The sequence below is a fragment of the Palaemon carinicauda genome, chromosome 8 (assembly GCF_036898095.1).
Source record: "Palaemon carinicauda isolate YSFRI2023 chromosome 8, ASM3689809v2, whole genome shotgun sequence".
Classification (NCBI taxonomy): Eukaryota; Metazoa; Arthropoda; class Malacostraca; order Decapoda; family Palaemonidae; genus Palaemon; species Palaemon carinicauda.
In genome coordinates this window covers 90,942,383-90,960,690 of record NC_090732.1, presented here as the reverse complement: position 1 = coordinate 90,960,690, position 18,308 = coordinate 90,942,383, and the positions used below count along the sequence as shown (strand labels likewise).

General features: G+C 37.0%; 1 protein-coding gene across 1 annotated transcript in view; it reads left to right on the top strand.

Annotated features, from left to right (window-relative positions):
• The window catches only part of LOC137645799 (high mobility group nucleosome-binding domain-containing protein 5-like), a 279,134-nt gene that overhangs the window by 232,234 nt on the left and 28,592 nt on the right, over nt 1-18,308 (top strand). Inside the window, exon 11 of the mRNA XM_068378745.1 lies at nt 13,476-14,082. Coding sequence (XP_068234846.1) covers nt 13,476-14,051 — 576 coding nt within the window. The 3' untranslated portion in view covers nt 14,052-14,082. The remainder of the gene's footprint in view (nt 1-13,475; nt 14,083-18,308) is intronic.

Sequence of the window (18,308 nt, the reverse complement as noted above, 5' to 3'; positions counted from 1 at the left end):
GATATGAAATCGGGACAAAAGGCTATGAACAAAATTTCAAACCGGTATAGTAACCGGGGAAAAAATTAACAGAAATTGTTGAAACAATTCCGTAATAAGTTAAGATTATCAATGAAATAATATTGTCATAGCGAGGAATATACCATCCCGTCATTACCAGGGTGGTATAAAATAAAAAGGGATGAAAAAGGATGCAAAAAACAGTGATGAATAAATATACAGTAATCAAAACTAGTTCCGGGGCCCCCGGGGCCGGGGAACAGGGTTGGTAAAGTAAACTTAAAGTAACTTAAAGTAAACTTAAAGTAACTTAAAGTAAACTTAAAGTAACCTAAGATACATCCTTAAAATACATAAATAGAAAACTCCAGTTATGATCTAAAACTAATGTCTGTAATTGAATAGGGCTCCCGGAGGGAGGATATTAATCAAAACTGTGTCAGTGTCAACAGATCTTGTATTTAAGAGCCCGGAGGCTCCGATGTCTGATGACGGGAGGGTACCACGGGAGAGCGCGGGGGGAGCCAATGGAACCCCCACTACCCAACCGGAGGTACCGGGACGAAGGTAATGATTCATGTAGAATATAATATAATGATATGGGATATTAATAAGTCCTATGCGGACGATAATAGCAGGAGGTACCGTAGGTGGGGACACTCCTAATATAAGTGCTCATTCTTACAACCATAGCTAAAAGCAAAAGTTACACCAAGGTGCAGTCATACCGACTAATCACGTGTGATAGTCCCCGGTGGTCCCGGCCCTCCCCCTCCCCCGACCGATGGCCAATCGGGGCGACGGGAGGGGAGGAGACGAAACCGCCCGGTAAGAATGAATGAGACTAAGTCACACCCCGTGGGTACACTCAGTCCTCAATATGTCGGAACGTTGAGGGAAGACTGAGGAACAAGCATACTTGACCCGTATGTCATAACCAACAACCATCGAGTGAGAGGAAGGGTGTACACTGGAGGAGGGGGGGATGGAATAGCCTCCCCAACCTGTGGGGGGGGGGGGTATGGTACCGGGGAATCACCAGTGCGTAGTGGTAGACAGGGCTACCAACTGGAGATCCCCTCAACATGACATGAAAATCCCAAAAATATGATCATAACGGAGTAAAGCAATAAATATAATATCAATGCACAAATACATAAAAATAATTAATGAATTAAAAGCGAAATCACGTAAGTAAGGTTAGGCATGCAGAAATAATATGGCGAGAGAGGGACTCGGGCGAGCGGTAAGGGAGGAGCATGACGCCATCAGCAGATGGAAAGCAGGGGTACCAACCTAGTTACTGAAGCGGTAGATCGAACAGTAAAAACAACAAAATACGCGAGAGTCCCACTCGAACCAAATGTAAAACTAGGTGGAGCGTACGAAATAAAACTAAAAGGTTTAATAATAATAAGTGAGATGGTCGTCTTCCTAGAACTAGCGAAACAATCTCAAAGGTGACGCAATCCACCAACATGCACGAATGCAGGCATACCAACATAACCTACTCCTTGATGAAACGCTAACACTGATATCATAGGATAACATAAAATTAATGCTAGATGAAAGCATAAAGACGGTGTACTATATAATGTAAGGAAAAAACTCCTAAAAGTTCGAACAAATATTAATGACGGACGAACTAACGAGAAAAAGGGCAGAGCCGAACCATGAACGGTAAGAACGGGGACGCCGTTCATATATAAACACTTCTCAATAAAAACAGAGGTTACACTGCCCAATCTCGCTAAAACTCATGGATAAAGTACTTAACTTCGATGGGGTATCATGGGAATCAGCCATCGATTATAAAGTAATGATAAATCCAAGGGTAAACACAAGAAAAAAAACATGTTGGACTTAATAACAATAAGTGCTATAAAGGAGTGTCGTCACTGGCGTGGGTTGGGTTAGTGGTAGTAGTGTTGAACGGCACCTCGCTGTGGCGGGGATTTTGAAGAGGAGATATCTAAATAGTGCGAGACCTCTGGTTGTGAATTATCACGCCCCAGTATTTTATACCGACACCTTATATAGGTGAGCGAGCTGGGTTCAACCTGGCATTCCTATGCTTTTTTTCTCTGGTAATATATAGCAGTTATATTCCTTAGAAATAGTGCTCTAGGAGTATTTCACTGCGCGGCACAGGTCGGAGCCCAGAAAGTATGTTTTGAGTTATAAGCTCCCAGAGATTTGCTATAAATTTTTGCTTTTTTTCTTAAAGAAATCAAGATAACATTATCATGATAACCTTACTTTGTACTTTTATTGTTTATTCCTACATAAACACACCCTAAATGAGGTATTTAAACCCTAAGTTTACTATTACACTTGGCGTAAGGGTGTCATGAATTGCCAGCGGCCTCTCATATTTGCAAGAATTTTAGTTAGCATGTTTCAGCTTTGTACTCCTATTCATGTTTATCTCTCTTCTTGGTTCTTTTGTTCTTGCTCTCTGCTTACTTTTTGTTCTTTTTATGACCTTTGGTAACATTGTCCTTGCTAGGACGTTGTGAAAACACAGTGTACATACAAACTGCAAGAAAACAAACACATGCATTATAACTTCTATACGTCTTTGGAAACTGTCTGCTGTTCTCGTAGCTGGTAGTTTTCATTCAACTATCCTCTACCAATGCCCTCCATTTCTTCCAGACGTACAAAATTTTGAAACATGAGTGAAAAAATCGCTATATATCTGCAAAAATAAACATACAAAGACGATTCTGGCAAACTCAGTCATCCAGACGATGCAGTAAGGATGATGTCATCATTTAAAGACCGCTATATCTTCATTATTTGTAAAAATAATTGGCTGAAACTTCTGGAGTGCATGTACAATATGTTTCTGCACACATGGAAACAATAAAATGATTTTTGATTTCTGAAAGCTGGTATGTCAAAACACCATGGCGGACGGTCCCCTTAAAGGACTGAAGAGCATTCCCAAAATCACTCCACGATCAGCTCCAGAGTCAGTCACCTTCATGACAGTGGTTTCGGTATGCAGCGTGGAGAGTACCTTGATGGACAATTGAAGAACAGCTGTGCGTTCATACACTAACTGTTCTCCGGGTGAATCCAGTGTCAGGTAGGCTGTGTCCAGTAGATTCTTACCAAGAACAAAACAAAATTTAATGTCTTTGGCAGCTACCACAGCTCAGTTGAACAGCGGTAGACACCACCCGGAATGACACTTCACCTCTAACTGTACGTAGCCTTGAATGCTAGTGCAGGTACTGATCAACCCCTCTAACTGTTCTCCTAACAGTACCTGGTACTTTGTGCCAAGTTGGCTCAATACAGACTTATGGACAAGGCAAACCTGTGCCCCTGTATCAACAAGCACACAAAATAAAGTTTCCTCTATCATTACTATACCTACTGTCGAGTGTTGAGACACATGCCTACAAATGGACTAGCAAGGTGCCTTTTCAGTCACGTACTAGATTACCAGACAATCCTCTGGTGCTTCCTGATCATCAGTGACCAAGCCCTCAACGTCAGGCACATAAGATTTCACCTTCGTCTTACGGTCCAGAATCACGTCAGTTGGAGGGACGTGATTGCAGAGTTCGATCAGAGAGTTAAATGCACTCCAGATTGACACTAAAGATGCGCACATTGAGACTCGGTCATGGATGGATCACGATAGACTACAGGACAACTGGGACCCTAATGGACCCAGATTTCCAGGTTCAATAGCTTAGATGTTCCCAAGAGCAACTCCATAGCAGAGACTGTACCTGGAAAATGCATTTCCTTGATCCAATTCTGCTAGTCTTGTTCAGTTTGAAGCCTTGTCGACCGGCGTCTTTCAGAAGCTGCTGAACTAAGGCATCCCGGAACTTGGCTCCCTTCAGCTTAGAGTCTGGTACAACACATGACCCTTCCATCCAGCAGTTCATGACAATTTCCAAAAATTCTCCGAGAAAATCTGGATCACCACAAACTTTCTTATACAAGGCCAGTCCAGTAGGGTACTGGATACTGGCTCTATCAGACTTCTGCTCTGCTCTGCTTCTTATCTCGTCAGGACTTGGTTCTCATCTGCTTTGGGCATAGTTCCTCTCTTGTCTTATGTCCTGCCCTATCTCTCCTGGATAATCTCTTCTTGAAGTTTATATACCCATATATGGGCGGAGTTAATTACAGTGGGCAGTAGTCATTTCCATAGGAGGCATTTTTTTTAACAATTCTGTGTCTCGATTGGCATCCTCCTAAATGCCCACTTCAAATCACGCCATGGAAGCTTCTAGAAAAAATTTCTGATGCAATCTGGACCACGTGTTAAGTCGTAACCAAAGGGCAGCACGTGTCCACCCATGAAGACATCTTTCATGAACAAGGATATCCCTCAGGCTCGGTTTCTCAAAATATGCTGACTCCACTGATCATGGCAATGACATCTTGGTCAAAACATGACAGGCCCCTTATTGCTGCAGGCGCTCTTTGAATGCTCGGTTGACTTCCAAAATGCTGACAACAGTGAAGTTATGGCAATCTCATCTCATCTCATCTCACTGTTCACACTTTGGGAATAGATATTTTTTGTCTTTTAATAACATCCTTTCGAAAGTATTGTATCTACCCAAGAGACGTTCCCCCAAAAGAAAAAAAAAAAAGATTTACTGATTTTAATTTTTTTTAAGGTGTGCAAGGAGAAAACGCATTCATCCCTGAACTGGGGAATATCTGCATGAAGCTTCTACATAACATCAGCAAAACATTTTTCTTTCACACCTCATTCCCACAACACAAAGCTGTAGTGTTATAATAAAAAAAAACTCTTAATTCGTTGATGAGGAAAAAAGAAAACAGACGTTTCTCTTATTCTGAAAAATTTCTGGAAAGGCTATCAGCTATAACATTATTTTTTCCTTTTATATTAATTATCTTCAAATTATAATCTTGAAGCTCTAAACTCCAACACATGAGATGTTTACAGTATTCTTATTCTTAAATCTCTCCAAATAAACTAACGGATTGTGATAAGTATACACAGTTAAAACAGGACTACTTCATACATAAATCTCAGTGTTGCAAGGATGAAACTAAACTAAACAATTCCTTCTTAATACACGTAGCTGAATAATTTTGTTGAGCTTTATTCAGTTTTTTTTAATAATATGCGACTGGGTGCTTTGTCCCATTTACTTCTTGCAACAAGACTCCTATACCAATGTCACTAGCATCGATCGCTAAATTAAATTCCTTTCTAAAATCATGTAACAGTAATACTGGCTCGTGAAGCATTACAGCCTTTAGGGGGGCTGGCTCACTAATGCCGTTTCTTAAGGACAAGACTTTGACATTCTTACCACTTAATAAGGTGACTTAGGACATCTCCAAACTGCATAGGATTTTTGCCTCTGACCTTTAATTTTGCGGCGCCAGGGCAATTTATCTTGAAAATTAATGTTTTTAAAATTTTATCTCCTCCCTTGATAATTAATATTAAGACCTGGGATTACTACCATATACTGTATAGTCCTGATGTAGATCTCCTATCAAATGAAGTTTTTTTTTTTCTAAAACTAATTTTTTTGATAGCTTTGAATTTTTTCATTACGGTAAAAAATAAACCATAAAAATAAGGAGAAAAAATAAGAAAAACAATATGAAAAAAAAATTGGACAAAATTATCTTAATTTTTATTTTTGTTTTATAATGTCTTTCCAAGTTATATACCAAATTTCAATGCTGTATCTTTAAAACTAAGGGAGAAGATAGAATTTGAAAGTCAATAAGTATAGTTTTAAGATACAGGCATTCAAAGTTTTTCTTTGTATTTTTACAAAAACAATATTAATAAATCATGATTATTATGAATTTTAGGTTCCTTTTTGGATATTAATAAACTAAAACAAAGTTATCATGATTTAATCATAAATGAAGATCCCTTTGCTCAATATCTTGCATCCTTAGGCGAGACGGTCGCTCCATAATCTCTCTCCTTCGCTAACTGCTCTAATTTTACCGATATTACCCACTTCTGAACTCTTATTAGAGTGAATTTTCTTCTTCCTTACGTCAGTGAGGTGTTGAAATTTTCTTCCCCTCTTAGGCATGATGAAAAAGGATTGAATGTCAGAGGTCAAACTCGAACATGTACTCTATGAGGTGTGTGCTAGGACTGAGGGGGCCGAAGGATGTAATTTCTTGTAATACATCGTCTTGTGACTCATGGAATTTTTACAGATGCCATTACTCACAATTTTTTTCTATCAAAATGTAATAATTATAAAAATTCACAATAGAAGAAATACTGCATTTTCTTGTAGGGAACAATGCTTTGGGTTTATTGAGTTACTTTTACTAATTACCCTGTAACTATGAAAGTAACAGGAATTTTGACAAAATATTTCGTACTCACATTCTCCATTGCCATACGAAGCTCTGTGAATTTTTTCAATGTTTTGTGTTTTTCTTACTATACCCCTATATATTGGCATTCCAGCCAACCCCCTTAATTTATTGAAAGCCTCTACACATTCATTAAATAAAAAATTTTGTCCCTTTTTAAATGATTATTTATAGGAGTGCCTATTTCTGAAAAATTGGGTACAAATCTACAGAAATATGAAACCATCTCGAGAAACCTCATGGTCTGCTTTTCAGTTGCAAGGATTGAGAAATAGATGATAGCTTCTGTGTCCCCATATTTTTGACAAATCTTATCGAAACCCACTTTATGCCCTAAATAAGTGATAGAAGTTTTCCCAAACTAGCATTACTTTAAATTTAATACAAGGTTTGCTTCTCAAGGGCTGCCAGGACTTTTAACTAAAATTTGTAAATGTTCTTACCAAGTTTCTGAAAATATAACAAGATCATTTAAATACACAACGCAGTTATCAATATTATTATTATTATTATTATTATTATTACTAGCCAAGCTACAACCTTAGTTTGAAAAGCAAGGTGCTATAAGCTCAAGGGCTCCAACAGGGAAATAGCCTAGTGAGGAAAGAAAATAAGGAAATAAATAAATGATGAGAATAAATTAACAATATATCATTCTAAAAACAGTAACAGTGTCAAAACAGATATGGCCTATATAAACTATTAACAACGTCAAAAACAGATATGTCATATATAAACTATAAAAAGACTCATGTCAGCCTAGTCAACATAAAAACATTTGCTCCCAACTTTGAACTTTTGAAGTTTTACTGATTCAACAACCCGATTAATCCTTGGAAAGTACTGGCTGCATTTCTTAACCCAAAAGACATTACTTCTAGATTCATAACTACTGAACGGTGTTATAAAAGCGGATATTGTCCTAGCTCGGCTACTTTGAGGTACTTGCCAATAACCTATGGCAAAATCAAGCTTGGAGATGAATTTAGCATTTCCGATCCTATCTAAGCAATCACCGATCCTGGAAGTGGAGAGTTACTTTGCTAAGTAACCTTGTTCACTTTTCTGAAATCAGTGCACAACTTATCTGATCCATCTTTTTTTTACCAGAACTATTGGAGAACACCATTCACTCTTGCTAGGAACTATCAAATCATTATCTAACATATACATAATTTCCTTTCGTACTGAATCTGCCTTCTCTGGACTCAAACCATACGGACTTTGTCTAATGGTTTTGTGTCTTGTAACTCAATATCATGTTCTAAAAGATAAGTTAAACCTAATTTATCACTAACAGTTTCTGGATAATTTATAAAAACATTATATAATTCACTCAATTTTTTTTCTTCTAAGCTAGAGTTAAATAACCTGAAATTTTTAAGCACATCAGAATTTTTCTCAAAACTAATTTCTTGCTGCAAAACTTATTACTGGTACTGGGTGTTCATTTTATTTCGTTAGCAAGTTTATGTGCAGCAACTTAGCTCTATGTTTACCCATATCAATTAAGTAATTTAAATTGCCCCTTTTTTTCTAAAATAGGATAAGGACCTTCAAACATATAAGATAATGAGGGAACTTCATTCTGAAGTAATACTAAGACTTATCACTCACATGGAAAGTTCCCTCCTTTGCCTTAAGGTCGTACTTCCTTTTAGTTTCTCCTTGGCTGTTGCTTTCATTTTCTAATGCTAATTTCCAAGCTTTCCTTAAATTCTCCTTGTAATGCTGTAAATTTTTAACATCATCATTTTTACTCTCTTGAAGCATTAATTTGCCCTTTAAAATTTTTAAAGTTCCTTTAACAGTGTGACCGAACAACAACTCAAAATTACTAAATTCTGTAGTGTCATTAGGCTAACAAGACAAAAGGTAGTTTTTCTTTCCAGCCCTGTTCAAAGTTGTTACACACTTTTTGTAAGCAACTTTTTTAACGTTTGATGGAAACATTCTACAATCCCTTGCGACTCTGGGTGATACAGTGTGGAAGTTACAAGTTTGATACCTAGCTTTTTAATTTTGTCTTTGAAATATTTGGACACAAAATTACTACCATCACTTTGTATAACACAGGGCAGACCAAACTTGGAAAAATAACTAAACAAGTGTTCAACTACAGCTTTCACTTTGCAGCTTCTTACTGGGATTGATTTTGGATAATGGGTTAGTCTAACAATGATTGTTAATAGGAATATATTTCCTCCTTTACTTCAAGGATAACGGGGGAGGGTGGGCTGTGGCACCCTAGCTGTACCAGCCAAACTTGGTTGAGTCCCTTGTCAGGCTGGGAGGAACAAAGAGAGGAAAAGTCCCATTTATTTTTCATTTGTTTGATGTTGGCTACCCCCTAAAATTGGGGGAAGTGCCTTGGTACATCTATGTACTTCAAGGCAAAGGTCCATCTACATCAATTACCACATTCTCAAAAGATTCTCCCTCTGTTGGAATGTTACATAAGGGAGCCTTGGGAATTACTTTTTATCAGATTTACTAGCAATTTGACATTCATGAAAGCTTAACACATATCTCTTCACATCACTTTTTATCATAGGTCAAAAGTAAGTCTTATACACTTGAAAGTTTTATCCACCAGCCACCCGTTGAAGTACTACCACCAGAGAGTTATGGGGTCTTTTGACTGGCCAGACAGTACTATATTGGATCCTTCTCTCTGGTTACGGTTCCTTTTCTATTTGCCTACACACACACACACACACACACACACACACACACACACACACACCGAATAGTCTGGTTCTATTCCTTACATATTCTCCTCTCTCCTCATACACCTGACAGCACTGAGATTACCAAACAATTCTTCTTGCTGCACTGTAATTGTTCAGTGGCCTCTTTCCACTTTGTTAGGGTAGAAGAGACTCTTTAGCTATGGTAAGCAGCTCTTCTAGGAGAAGGACACTCCAAAATCAAACCATTGTTCTCTAATCTTGGGTAGTGCCATAGCCTCTGTACCATGGTCTTCCACCGTCTTGGGTTAGAGTTCTCTTGCTTGAGGGTACACTCAGGCACACTGTTTTATCTTGTATCTTATTTCTCTTCCTCTTGTTTTGTTAAAAGTTTTTATAGTTTATAAAGTTATATTTATTTTAATATTGTTGCTCTTCTTGAAATATTTTATTTTTCCTTGTTTCCTTTCCTCACTGAGCTACTTTCCCTGTTGGAGCCCCTGGGCTTATAGCATCCTGCTTTTCCAATTAGGGTTGTAGCTTAGCAAGTAATAATAATAATAATAATAATAATAAATGTCCTTGATCACCATGTGCTAATTTCAGAATGAATTAGCAAAGCTTCCTAAGAATTACTAATTGTTGAATAATTTTCTGTTTGCTAACTGACTTGGGATGAACATAATGACACAAAATTTTATCCTTTAAACAGAAGGTTTCCTTACAAACATTATCGGGATCATCATCTAACTCTCAGTAAAAAATTTGAGGCAGTTAATTTTTGGCAATTCATTGAAGATAATTCTAGATAAACAAGTATGATTACTCAAGTTGTTGGATTGGTTGGTGGTTATAGTTAATTTCAACAAGTCCCTCCGGGCTCCATCTCGGAAGATTCTATATTTGGGAATGATAATAGCAACAGTCCCTTTTCAGGTATTTTATCGGAGAAGAGGATTCAGTCCTTTCTTTTGCTACAAAAGTTCAAAATATCAAAGCGCATGTTGTCAGTGTAAATGTGGATGGTGTTTCCATGAACCATGGCCTCCTTACAAAAATTCGTCCCACTGGGTCGCTTGTAAAAGGGATTTTCAATTTAATCCCAAGTCACATCAGAACGAGACAACCGATATAGACGCTGTAACTATTCCATTGATGATAAGCCAATTATTACTGAATTGATTGGATAATAGTAAACTATTAAGCCAACTTGTCTCTTTGGATTTGAAAATCCCAGACCTATCATGTTTAACATGTATGCGTACCTGGGTTGTTGGATTGGTTGGGGTCATAGTTTCAAGAAGTCCGTCATGGCTCCAGCTCAATTCTATACAGTATTTGGATATAAATTTAGCGAGTTCCTTTTCAGGTTTTGCTTAGGGAGAAGAGGATCCAGGCCTTTCTTCTTTTGATGCAAATGTTCAAAACCAAAACATTGAATCCCATGTCAGTGCAAATGCAGATTTTACTTCCAAGGACTGCGACCTCCTTAGAGAAATTCATCCTACTGGACTACCTGAAAATGAGGGCATTTCAATTTCATCCCAAGTCACATTGAAACAAAATGACTGATATAGGTTAGGTGCCATAACTATTCCACTGATGATAAACTGACTAAAGTCAGGCCCCACTCCTTGCGAGGGTTAGGTAACAGAGACAGGCGCAAATTTTAGTATCTTTGGTTCCCTATTGTGGGATAACTCCTAACCTAACCTATCAACTCACTGCCCATTTCCTACAATCGGATAGATAACACATTAAGTACTGCTAATATTGTTTTTGCTTGGTTTCTATCAAAGTATAAATAGGTTGTAATTAAATCACTAAGTGTACACTACGTACACTTAGTCATAATACAATTTTAGCAAAACACTGTTGTTCCTATCTAGTAATACTGTACCATATAACACTCGCTGATACTATAGTGTGTACAACTATAATATATGTACAGTAATATCACTACAGTACATCTTAATTGTATTGTAAGTGTACGCTGTATTCGTTTAGACGACTTGACTACTTGGACAACTCACCAAACACACAGCCTACAATTATACATATACTGAACAGTATTGTAGAGTACAGTACATAGTTGATAAACAATCTATAGTTTGATAATGTTCTGTACAATATGTATACAATTGAAGATTGACTAAGTGTACATATTTTATACGAAGACCACTACCCATTCCCGTACAAGATTCTATGCAGCAATCTTGAAGCATGGCGCAATTCCTGATGTGTCGTCTCTAGCGCAGTACTGTAGGGATTCCAATATTTACAGTAACCTAGTAATAATATTTACCCCATCTTCTACAGTACTTCAATGGGTTAGAAAATTAAAAGATGATAAAAGTATCATTAATGATGTTATAATCATCACGTAAACACATGCCGCAACAATAACAACCGAACAAAATACAGCTGTATTGTTATGAACAATCGAATCAGATATCAGATGTTCATGTACAGTATTTCAATCATCATACGATAGTAAACAAAGTACCATGACTGACATTTTTACATTATACCTACATTCACTATAGATAAAAGATCAAGAAAATATACTACCAAATATAAACTAATAAGCTGTAAATGAAGGCGAGAAAACAAACAACACTTGTAGCCAATATTCTGTTTGAAAACAAAAAAGAATTTTAGTAAGAACCTATAAATGTGCAAATCGCATAATTAAATATAAATGCCGAATTTAGAACATAACATTACAAAGTGTCTGAGATCTGAGAATATAGTTTTGTTATAACACGATAAGAACAACTCTTGTAAAACGAGGGCTGACTGTACATCCAAACCCATCTGTGAACATCCTCACAAAGAAAAGGCTGTCAGATTTGTCCAGACCAAATGAGTATAATTTTAATTCTTTTCTACAGTATAGTACTGTTAATTTTAGAATTGACTTATCTCTTTCCTTCACTGGCATCTTGCCTCCATCAGTGTGTGTGAGTCAGCATTATAAACATCAGAGGAGGTTCATAGAAATAAACTGAATTTTAGTATTTTCTTTTATTTCTTTACTCACTTGATGTTCATATACATGCATGTCATTTCCCCACTGATTTTTAATGTCAGGAGGAAAGGGTATAGTTTCGACTTATTGTAGTAACAAGAGCCTCAGGTGCTTCACTTGCCAAGGACCACTTGAGTGACATTACATTAGAGGCATGTGTAGTTTAAAGGGAAAGGAAAAGGGAAACAAAATTTCAGTGGTGAGTGAGCTAATAGAGAAGACTCAATATTTACATCAGGTGAGAGTATAGAAATAAATATTTTATTATTAAAATTTAGTTTTTAAGGTAGTACAAATTTGGAAACTTCTTTTTATCTTAAGCTGTTAGATTTTTGTAGAACAATTAACAATTTCTGTTAGCAGTAGTAGTGGTTTTGATGGATATTTACTGTTGATCTGTCAATTCCACTGAGCTCTCTCTCTCTCTCTCTCTCTCTCTCTCTCTCTCTCTCTCTCTCTCTCTCTCTCTCTCTCTCTCTCTCTCTCTCTCATATATATATTATTTATGTCATCCCTTAGGTAAGGAAAAACTTCTAAGTTATGGGAATGTTTGAAAGTCAGGTTAATAATTGGTTTGAGATTTAGAGAATTTAGCTATCCTTTCTTATTACTACTTTCTCACCACCAAATTGGTATAGTAGTCAGCAATGTGACATAGGGGTAAGATTAATAAAATTAAAAAATTTTTATGAAAAAATTTATCATTTTGATACTTGTAGCTCAGATTAGTCCCTCCTGCCTCTTATCTCCAAGTGGTTTTGTATCTTCATTGAGGTCTATATAGACTTCGATATTGTAAAAACCCAGGAGTGGAGAGAGTTGCTGGACCACCATTTGGGGAGTCTACCCAGAGAACAGGTGCCCGGTGATTCAGGGGGGTTGGTTTAGTGTAAAGAGAGGAAAAAAATAATTGTTTGAAAGACGAAAAGCTCATGTTTCATCTATTAGGTATCAAGATAGATTATTATAATTCTGTTTTTTAAGGACTTGCAATCATAAGTTGTGACTACATTATTAGAATTACTGGTCATAGATACATGACATTTGATGTTTCATTTCATATTAATGCATAGCCTACACTAGAAAACATTTATTGTTGTCATTTTGATAAAACTACACTGTATCAGAGGAGTTTTGGAAATTCTCTTATTACACTTTATATGAACCATTGATGTATATAGAAGTAAACCATTTGACTGCAGATTTTAGTTCATAGATGTTTTATACATGTCTATGGTTATCATAGAATATACTTTATTATTACAGGTAGCTTTAAAACTATGTTTTATCATTTGCTAAGACCAATTAATTTTAAAAGTGAAGCTTATATTAAAGTACTCTCATATTCTTTTATTATGGTTTTCTTATCTTTATTTCTGTTGTAGCTGTTAGAAGGAGTCGAAGAAAAGCAGGAAGTTGCATGTGATGATGCTAATGAACAAGAACAGGAAGAAGAGGATGATGCTAATGAACAAGAACAGGAAGAAGAGGATGATGCTAATGAACAAGAACAGGAAGAAGAGGATGATGAGGATGATGCTAATGAACAAGAAGAGGATGATGAGGATGATGCTAATGAACAAGAACAAGAAGAAGAGGAGGTTGAGGATGATGCTAATGAACAAGAACAGGAAGAAGAGGAGGATGAGGATGATGCTAATGAACAAGAACAGGAAGAAGAGGATGATGCTAATGAACAAGAGCAGGAAGAAGAGGATGATGCTAATGAACAAGAACAGGAAGAGGAGGATGATGAGGATGATGCTAAGGAACATGAACAGGAAGAAGAGGATGATGCTAATGAACAAGAACAGGAAGAAGAGGATGATGCTAATGAAGAAGAGCAGGAAGAGGAGGATGATGAGGATGAGGCTAATGAACAAGAACAGGAAGACGAGGATAATGAGGATGATGCAACTCAAAGTGATTGCAGTGATGATGCTGACGCTGATGCTTGTTGACATGGAACTACAGTATCTTGCATCTAAATATGTACGTATATTTATTTTATCAATTGTAATTTTTTATGATTGTCGGTTGGATTCTCTGCATTTCAAAGTTGAAATGGAACAAGATTTTTTCTACTTTTTATATACTGTAGAACTGAAACGTTAGTAAGGAAAAGAATATTAACAACCTTAATTAAGAGGAAAGAGATTGCTCAACTTTAGGTAGGTAATTAAAGATTACTTTTATTTAGTGAGTACTTTGGAAAGAAATAGAGTATAGTACTGTGATACCTCTGGATACGAAAGTTTCTGCTTACGAAAAATTCAGGATACGAAAAGCAATACAAAGATTTTTATGCCCCTGTATACGAAAAGATTTTCAGGATACGAAAAGCTTACGAGATCCCAACTCGTCGCCGAGAGTACAGTACCTTTTTTTTCAGGGTATCAACCCATAATTTAGGTGTACAGGTAACAATACACCTTCACTGATCCAAATGCTTTACATACAGTACCGTAACTTTTATACAGTAGTAAAGAAAATGGACCGTTTTCTTAGGGCTTGGAGGGGATAACTAGGCCATAACTACATTATTGAATAATCTCATGGTGGTTTCTGGAATGGATTAGGCTGTTTTTAACAGTTTGGTTAATTATTGAATGATAGAAATGGCTGCATTGCATGTTTATTACTACAGTTTAGCGTGTTTATGAAAGAAAAGATGACTTTTTGTTAGGCTTGGAACGGATTAGGCTATTTACATGTAAAACGTGACTCAGGATACGAAACCGTATCCTGAACGGATTACTTTCGTATCCTGAGGCATCACTGTATCTAGAAAGAGGCTAAGAATTGTGGCTAGTCTCTATAGTAGTTCCTCGGGTTACAAGTAACTTGAAATTCAAGCAAATCGGTAGGTTAGCCAGGGCACCAGTTGCCCATTGAGATACTACCATGAGAGAGTTATTGGGTTCTTTGACTGACCAGACCCTCTTAATGAGAGAATGCCTTGCTGAAGCTTGGTGACGGGCAAGGGGGCTCTCGAACTTGGGGAAATTGCTCCCCCAGTTTGAGTATGAATTTCTCTCTCTCTCTCTCTCTCTCTCTCTCTCTCTCTCTCTCTCTCTCTCTCTCTCTCTCTCTCTCTCTTATCTGTTTCTTTGTCTTAATATTACTTCATCCTTCTCCTTAATTTTTAAACTTTCTTTCATGCTGCTGTCCCAACTCTATGAGAAAAATGTATGTATGTATGTATATATACATATCTTTTTTTGGTTAATAGCGTGGATGTTTCAAAATCCATTATTGCCGCTGTTAGGATGTTTCTATATTCGTTATTGCTGCCTGCGTCGATGAATGGGAGGTGGTGTCACGGTTGGAAGGTATTTGCATTCTAAGCTATATGTGAGAGTATTGGAGGATAATCAGCCATCCCGAAGATAGTTTGGACCTTTTTGGCGGAACTATTCTCAAGTGTTGGGTCTTCGGAATCCAGGGGGATCCAATGCTTAGGGTACGACTCTCGGGTTTTGGCCGGAAGCCCATCATTACAGATATGGGGAGGATGATTCCATAGTTTCTTGATCTCAGTCCTAACAGTGGGTTTAGCTTACACCTGTGCCTCTATATCTGTTTTGGTGCTATCCTTCGGGTAGGGTATGGAGTGGACCATCTAGAAATTATACTCCATTGTGCCAATAGTGGAGATGCAAATTTCCTTTCTGACGTGTGATGCCTTGGTATTGGCGAGCAGGTAAATCAAACTCATCTTCTTTCTAATCTCAACCCTGTCTTATGGATTCTTTAAACAACGGACCCCCATCCCCTGGGCACGCTGACTCTCCCCCGGCACTGTTAATGACCTCTGGCAGTTCATTTAAAAAAATTCCGTTGATAGCTTAGGAACTAAAAAATACCATTCTTTGAAAAAAAAAAAGGGGGTAATTTGGGCAACACAGGAAAATTAAATAACCTGCAGGTTGCCCAAATTTAATTAGAAGCCAATTATGATATGTGCTGCATAAGATATTTGAGTGCTACGGATTAATAAAAGAAATTAGAATGAAATTTCTAGATGATAGATGGGATTCTTGGTTGTCATTTAATAGTCATGATGAAGTATTCAATGTAAGCTGTAGCCTTATGAATATTAAAGTAGATAATATGAATATTAAGGGTACTCTATTTCATGGGGTACTTGAAGATCTGGATGTCTACAGACCAGCACACTGGATTGATAAAGACACAAAGATAGTTTAGCCACCCCAAAGAAAGCCGAAACCACCAATGTAGCTTGTTGCTCAATCTACATGAGGTACAGAAAATTATTTTAAGATCTGCAAATTCTTTTAGAGGAATGTAGGAACGATTGCACCTGGAGATATATCTGGATTTGGGAAGAAAAGTTACTTGATAAATGCCAAGTCATACACACAATCTGTTATATTGTCCAATTTAAAGACAGACAATGATGATATAAAATTGGACATCAAACACCATGTAAACTTTAGCTACAGAAGGGGAGTGGTTTTCAATAGAGACTTACATGAATTCACAAAAGAGGAAATATTGGCTGTGTCCATTAACAGTGTGGAAAGTACATAAAGCTCCTAGAACATCAATGATTATCCTTTCTTTCCAGGATGCTGATATAGCTTTCCACATTGACATAGAAAATGAAATTATTAAAGTTCGACCTTCTAACCAGAAGCCACTGCAATGTTTAAATTGCCTTAAATTTGGGCATCCTATCAAATTTTGTAAGAGTAATAAAATTTGTAATACTTTCTCCAATCTTTACCATGGAGAATGTACGTTTGAGGCAAGGTACATAAACTGCAACTCTAATCATAAATCTACTGTTAGGAGTTGCCAGTTATATAAGTTAGAAGAAGCTGCCCTCAATAAATCAATTATTGAACATGTAAGCATAGGGCATGCCAAGAGATTATTAAATAAATTGACTACCAAAGCAAAGACATTAAAAACAGAAGGAAAAGTTCCTCAGGAGTTATCTAACCCACTTATTACTGTAGGTTGTTCTCGAAAAAGAAATTCACAATCTGCTGATAAAGCACTGCATAATAAGACAAGAATATCTCCTCCTAAAGATTTAACATTGTTTATTAACAATAAGACATTGCTCACCACTATCCAACCTTTATCCCCCATTACATTGGATAGAATTAACATCTCCCAGCCTATGTCCTTGCCTGAATTAATGGAGATTCCAATTGAAACCAATTTACCAGGTGCACCTGTAGTTAGGAAGGTGCAAAAACCTGGTAACTCACTACCTATTAATAAAAAAAGAGAGATACCTCCATCTCGTTTACCCCCCTTCCATAAGAAACATTAGTTATGACATCAAATGAATATGATATTTTGTCCATTGATGTTTCTGATTAACTAGGAGACTTGTCCGTTGATGTTTCTGATTAACTAGGAGACTTGTCCGTTGATGTTTCTGATTAACTAGGAGACTTGTCCGTTGATGTTTCTGATTAACTAGGAGACTTGTCCGTTGATGTTTCTGATTAACTAGGAGGCAATTTAAATAAATCAAAGATTCATGTTGAAGTCCACCATTCCCCACTACAATTAGATCAAAAGGAGAAAAATAAAAACACATGCAAAACACAATCTATCAAGACCCCCTCTAATAAAACCACCAGGAAATATTGTTAGATCAAAAATTGTTAATGTAAAGATTTCATCCAAGGGGTCCTCCAAAAATAGACTATAGTTTTTTTCTTCCATTTTGCAATGGAATTATCAGGGTTTAATGGCTAGATATGAAGAGCTTAAGCTCCTCAACCTTTAGCACTTCCCCATAATTATATGTCTACAGGAGAGCAAACTTGATCATAATACTCCTTGTCCTCATTTGTTCTCTTTACTTGCCTCCAAATGACAACATCTCGTATGATAATTTAGTAGAGATGATTCAATGGCAGACATCCTTTATGGGGCAATGTTTTAGCAAACACCAGGGGCAATATTATATCATCAATTGTAGAAAATGAGGATGTCGGACTCATTAATACAGGAGAACCCATGCACTTTCATGTTCGTGTTCAGACAGGTACTCTGTCGTGCATTGACCTTTCAATTGCAAGCTCTAAATGCAGTCTGAATTTCGATTGGAAGACATTAGATGATTGGCATACTAGTGATCCTGCGCCAATCATTGTATACACCAACAATAGTCCCCCTTTACAAAGATCGCCATGATGGAGTCTTGACAAGGCAGACTGGGTTAAATTTCA